Below are 7,091 nucleotides of genomic sequence, written 5' to 3'. Positions count from 1 at the left end.
TTACTCTGTTCAAGTCGTGGAGTTTTGTGCTTCAAATTTTAATTGTTTTTTGAAATGAACTTGCTAACATATTAAACTCAATTGAGTCTATTTTAAATAAAAAAAACTAAACACCTTATAGTGAAATAAAATTAGTTTCATATCTCGTAAAATAGAATGTCTATGAATGATATATATTGAATAATATTACCGTATAATTATATTTTGATTTATATTTTAAAAATAAAGTTTCTATATTTGAATTAATATCAAATTTGTTTAAAAAATAAACTAAATCTGTTAAGTTTAAGGAGACTGAATAAATATTTTTTTTAAACTGGGCCTCAAATATCTAATATGTATAGAGAATGAATTAAATTTATTAAAATTATTAATTTCTGCTGAAAATTTTATCATGCTCGCGTGAATCTATTTTTTGAAATAAAAAATAAAAAATAATTATTTATAATTTTATTAGTCATTATTTATTTTCTTATAAATAATATATATATATATATATATATATATATATAATTTATAAATATTATTTTGGTATATATCGATATACCAAAATTTTGGTATCGATATTATATATACCTTACATTTTTTTGTATACCAAAAAATTAATATTTTCGATATTTTGCGGTATAATATTTTCGATATATAAATAATATTGATAATTTTCTACCCCTAATTTTAAGTCTCAATTAAAAATATGGAAAAACCTTTGAAGTATAAAAACGTTTTGACTTAAAATTATTTTGAAGAGATTAAAATAATTAAAGAAGACTAACATCTAATTTAATTTTTAAGAAGTCACTTTAAATTTAAAATTAAGAAAAGAAAAAGATTATGAGTACATATTCAGTTATGATTTTATTTTTGAATATTTAGTTTTGCACCTAGTCCTAGTCCTAGTCCTAGTCCTAGTCCTAGTCCTAGTCCTAGTCCTAGTCCTAGTCCTAGTCCTAGTGAGCCCATGAGATTGAGCAGACTCACCCCTAGCTCAACGACTTAGTTTTAAAAAAACTTATTTTTTTCTTTCTTTCTTTGCCTCTAGTTTTTCCTTTACCACTTTTCTTTTCTTATTTTTTTTCCTTTTTTACTTATCCGACATCCTTATAAAAAAAATTTAAAAAAACTTAGATTTACGGATAGACCGTGTAAATTATTTTAACTTAAATTATCATTCACTTGTTATTTTGTATTATATATATATATATATTATAAGAAGAAAATGAAGAAGAATAGTTGTAGAGAATGAGAAAAAATAAGGTAAGAAAAACTATAAGGATAATAATCGCAAAATGTTTGACCAATAGATTAAAGAGAGTGTTAAAGACTGTCATATCTAATAATCAGATGACATTCATCAAATGTTGTCAAATCTATGATACCGTATTAATAGTCAATGTACTACATTGACTCAGCTAAACATTGAAAAAGCTTATGATCATGTCAATTGGATGTTTTTATTTGATGTAATGGATAAAATGAGAATGAGTGTGAAAATGGATTGATTGAATTAGATTTTGTCTCTTGACAGTTACGTTTTCTGTCATTGTTAATAAGAGTTCTCATGAACTTTTTGAGAGTTCTAAAGGGATCAGATAGGGTGATTCACTCTTTTTTTTTGTTCGTCGTTGTTATGGAAGCTCTCTAAAGATGATGGCTTTCACAGAAAGCTCAAGACTCATCACTGGAGTGAGTTGTGGGTCAAGAAGATTACGTTTTACCATATAAAATTTGCTCTATGTTGATGACATGCTCTGCATGGTTCATGCTACCTATAGGAATTTTAAACACCTTCGAGATATTTTTATGGTTATTCGATGCATGTTCTGATCTTTGAGTTAATCTTAATAAGTCAGACATCTTTTTTTCAAATTATGTTTCGAATAGAAGAAGGATGAGGTTGACAAATGTGTTGGAGTTCATAATTTGTGATCTTCCGTCAGCATATCTTGGTATGTCATTATGTTCTAAATTACGATCCAAGGTGTCTCGGGACCTGATTATCACTAAAATAGAATGCAAACTATCTAGATGAAAAAATAAAAAAATCCCGAAAGGGGGTCTGTTAATCCTCATTAATAGTGTGTTGTCATATATGCCCACATATATGATGTTGTTATTAATTCTCCCTAAGAGTGTGGCAGTGAAAATAAATAGAATAATGTATAAATTTCTATGGAGATCTTCTAACTCATTGTTTTGTCATCCAGTTAGTTGAGATAAGGTTAAATATTTTATAGATCAAGGAGGTCTAGATATTCGAGATCTTATTTCTTTTAATAAGCCTAGTCTATCAAAAATGTGTAATAGATTTGCAATGTAACCAAATAGTCTTTAGGCATCGATAATTAAATGTAAGTATGGTAATGATTAGTCTAGTTAGTTCACCAAAAGGTCTAATTATCTAGTTGGGTGTAGCATTTGGAGTAACATTTATTCTACGTGGAAAGTTTTAGTGAGCAGTCTAGATTCATTGCGAGGGATGGTTCTTCGATTAAATTTTGGGACAACATTTGGTGTAGTGTCAAAAGTCTAGCTACGATGTATCCTAAGATTTCTTCCTTCTATATGTAAAAATGTCACAGTTAATGACATGTTTGATTCTCGGTCAAGTGGTTTCGCTAGCCAAATTAGATATAGAAGGAGATTAAACATTATGAAGATTTTGTCTCATAATAGAGTTTTATATTTGGTAGTACACAAACAATTGTCACCGTCCAAGGAAGATATTATGCGTTGGCAAGATATTGATAGTTTCCATGTGTGGCATTGTTACAAGTTGTGTCTAAGATTATTCCATATAATCTTTGTTGGGAAATACTTTGGGAGTAAGATTCCATCAAAGATCTCATTCTTTGGATGAAGTATTATTCATGTTAGAATTATAACGAATGATATGTGCATGAAAAAATGTTATATTATGATTATTTGTATGTGTCACAAAAAGGTTGAATCGGAAACTCACTTACTTTTGCATTGTCGAGAGGTGACTAGTATTTAAAGTTTTTATCAAAGATCTCATTCTTTGAATGAAACATTATTCATGTTAGAATTATAACGGATGATATGTGCATGAAAATTTTTTATATTATGAGTATTTGTATGTGTCACAAAGAGGTTGAATCAGTAACTCACTTACTCTTGCATTGTCGAGGGGTGACTAGTATTTGAAGTTTTTTGTGGAATATTATTTGGATTAATTGGGTGATGCCCGAGTCTTTAGGTAGTTGTTGAGAAATTTAGATTGATGCGAATGATATGAAAGACCTACATATTTGGGTTACCATCCCAATTATTTTTTGGTGGACTATCTGGTTGAAGAGAAATCGTCGAACTTTCAATGATTGTAGTCGTCTGATGCGTATCATTCATAATACTATTATAATGACGTTTTCTGAGATTCGTTCATGAAAGTATGAAAGTCAGTAGAGTCTGTCGGGGAGTTAATCGTTCTTCTCGAGGATTTACAAGCTCGATAACTTATTGAGTACCGTTTTTTCTTATTTTTATTTTGTTTTTCATGTCATGATTTGTCTTTATGCTTAAACAATTTTTTTTTCATTTTTAATAGAAATGATCGTTTTTCAAAAATATAAATGACTGGATTTTATATGTATTTTCTACTTCTTAACCTCTAATCAGACCGACTACTTATCACGATTTTAAGATCATCATACAATAGGTAGGTGAAAAAGTAGAATTAGACCTTGATTAAAACCTAGTTTGTAACCAACATTCGTTACCTAATTTTTCCCACAAAATTGGAAAAATAAATATTTTGGCATGTAGATTTCTAACGCATTCAAAAAAATGATTCTTTAGAGATTAGATGCTTAGTTACCGTTACCATGTCTCACGTACCCGTTAGAACGGTCTCCACATCTTTAATATTTTGTCCATATTTAGTGTAAAATATCTAGTTTATACCTAAGACTAAATCAAAAATAATAATAATTATTTAATAGAATATTACTTTAAAGATAATAATAATTATTTTCATTAATTAAAACTAATGCAGTGAACATGAGAAAATATTTCAAAGAGGAATTAAAATTTTATTATATTCATAGCATAGTTTGTTGTTAAATTCTTATTTTGACGACGTAGACAAGTTTCAATCAAATGACCTGCAAAATTGAAAATTTGACAAAACGGATCAGACCTACAAACATTAACTACGTTATAAAAACAATTACACAATTGTATTTTATATTTATTGGACCCCGAGACCCACAAACTTAAATAGAAGACCCATTAGTAGAAGACCCATAACTCGGTAATAGAAATCGGTTAGAGTGTAAAATATAAAATTATAAAGATAAGATTAAATAAAGAAGCTGCTATGTATTGGGAATTTATATTATGTATATGATTATAATTATAAGATTATGAATTTATACAAATAAATAAAATGTAACTAAAAAGTTAAAATATATAAAGATTTCTAATCAACTATAGAAGATAAAAATTAAAAGACTCAATTGAGTGTTGCCTTTCATCCTAATTAACTATCGGGTCAAAAGAAAATTTGTTTCATATTAAACAATTCGAATTATATATATATATATATATATATATATATATATATATATATATATTAAAATTGATATAATGTGAAAAATGATTCTAGATTTTGAGGAAAATCATAAAGTAATTTTTTTAAAATTAAAAATATATAAATGGCGCGGGAAAAGAAATATTAGATGGCATTATGAATTTTAAAACACAAGCCACGTGGAAATAGTTTGACGGATATTTACGTCCGTTAGAGGCTCAATTTGTCCAAATTTGAAAATTTAAAACTGTAGAATTAGAAATTTGAACCCCAAATTAATCAAGTAACTTAAATTTGAGCCCCAAAATATATATTTTGACCATTCACATAATCAATTTCAAAAAAAGTCCTATTACATTAAGGTCCCTATATAGATATTTTATTAAATTTTGTTTTCTATTTCCGTTAAAGGTAACCTATTAATGAGTAGGAGATCTACTAAATTTAATTTTTCTTTTTTGGAAAATAAATATGGCCTATTAATGTGTCCCAGATTTACTAAATTTGTTTTCAAGATTTATTTCCAACTATAATAAAGTTATTATACCTTGTTTGAATTTCATTATTTGAATAGCCAAAATAGTTATTTTGGGGACTCAAAATTTACTATGAAAATTTAGTATGTTATTTATGTCTCTAACTAGTGGCTTAATTTGTTTTTGGGTTTTAGAAATGATTTTTTAGAAGTATATTTTGATATTACAAAATATATTAATCATATTCCTTCAGTTTTAACCTTGATTTTTTAGATTGATTTTCTTTTTATTTAGTAAGCTAGCTCCCCAAGAACTATGGTCCCCTTTCAACAAAGTTTTTATTAAAAATTGAATTTTTGAATTTGGGATATTTGTTTAGTCAATATATTTAAATATGTTTGTTTTAATAATAATAATAATAATAATAATAATAAATATGTAATTCCAACTCACATAAATAAGATAATAATAAAACACAAGATAAAACATGCTGGATCATGACAAATAGATAAATTCAAATGAACAACTAATAATGTAAGATATATTGTTCCAACTCCTTCCAAACAAAGAAAAGAAAATGACATTGGTCTAATAAACATTTAAGCATTCAGTTACAACAACTCCATATACCTTAAAATCGAAGTATATCTTTAACCCTTCTTAAGATGACCCATAATTAACACCATTAGGCATTTTGTATAGGTGGCTGTCCAGGAATTCTTTTCAAGCAAAACTTGTAAATCAAGTTCCCAGATTTCCCTCTAGTTTTGTACCAATCTTCTACCACATATAACCCATAGTATATGTATACATTCTTCCCATTCTCCATTCTTCCACGGATCACCCTAACTTCATTTTTTTGGATTTTGCTATTCGCCAAAGTCAAGTTGCCTCCTTTCAGTTTTTGATCCTTCCCTTCTCCCTTATTCTTCTTTATCAATCCTCCATGACCAGAATAGACCAAATAGTTGGGGTCTTTCATGTCATTCTCATAATCATTTTCGCTAGCAACTATTGATACACATATCCTAAACTCACATTTATTGTTTGTAGTGGAATTAGAGGCAATTCCAGGTTGTTTGGGCAAATGAAGGCCTATAAGGGAAAGTTCAGTCCTATTATTGAACTTGTCACCTATTTCTACCCCCGGGATAGCACCAACTATCGGTAAACATTTGAAAAAATTTTCCTTAACAATGTTTGCAGCTCTTGTGCATGGCCTAGTCTTATCCCTCGTGTTCGTACCTTTATCCTCATTCAATAAATTATCATAGATAATTTTATGAATCCTTATCATCTTTAGCACTCTCTCACGGTCAATATTAGAATTAACATTAGTAGAGGCAATGGGTAGTAATGAAGTCTTACTTTGAATTTGTCTCTTTTGTCTTCTTTGTTTTGTTACTACTTGGTAGTCTTCCAACTTGGAAACATGATATCTTCTTTTCTTCAGTGGAAGTCGACTGTTGATTCTAACAAGGCTTGAGTCCTTGTTGTTTGATGGGAGGTCGTTGGTAAAATTAGATGAGTCCAACTTGGAGACATGATATCTTCTTTTCTTTGGTGGAAGTTGACTGTTGATTCTAACACGGCTCGAGTCCTTGTTGTTTGAAGGGAGGTCGTTCGTAAAATTAGACGGTTTCGTAGTGATACTACAAGAAATATTTGCATAGTAAATTATTAATATTTGTAGTCAATTTTTAATAAGCTTCACAATGGGATAAATTTAATAATATGTAGTACTATAACAATTCATATTTTATCAATGAAGTGTATATAAGAAGTTAAATAAATCAACTTTCATCTAATTTGAAGAGTCAAGTTACAAGTAGACAAATTAAAACATTAATCATTGGATTTTTTTTTTTTTGTTAAAAAGAAAGTGAATTATTGTATGCTCTATGTAAAAATCTAAATGGCGGAAACATAAAAAAATCACAATAAGCAGATAAACAACATCAAAACAAATAAATGAAATAAACAAGAATTTGCATCACCAAAATGATCAATTGTGAGCATATGAAATTTGGATTTGATGTTGTAGCAACATCTAATGGTCCAACGAG

General features: G+C 28.2%; 1 protein-coding gene across 1 annotated transcript; it reads right to left on the bottom strand.

The window, feature by feature from the left end:
* Nucleotides 1-5,710: 5,710 nt before the first annotated feature.
* On the bottom strand, nt 5,711-6,322 carry LOC124921719 (YDG domain-containing protein At5g47150-like). Its single transcript, XM_047462412.1, has one exon. It carries the CDS (start codon nt 6,320-6,322, stop codon nt 5,711-5,713), a length of 612 nt encoding a protein of 203 aa, XP_047318368.1.
* Nucleotides 6,323-7,091: the final 769 nt, after the last annotated feature.

The sequence above is a fragment of the Impatiens glandulifera genome, chromosome 1 (genome assembly GCF_907164915.1).
Source record: "Impatiens glandulifera chromosome 1, dImpGla2.1, whole genome shotgun sequence".
Classification (NCBI taxonomy): domain Eukaryota; kingdom Viridiplantae; phylum Streptophyta; class Magnoliopsida; order Ericales; family Balsaminaceae; genus Impatiens; species Impatiens glandulifera.
Note: the sequence above shows the minus strand (reverse complement) of the source record. Positions and strands in the feature narration are given on the sequence as shown.

Coding starts and splice junctions, on each gene's coding strand:
- LOC124921719 (XM_047462412.1), bottom strand. CDS start 6,322: ATGATAAGGATTCATAAAATTATCTATGATAATTTATTGAATGAGGAT.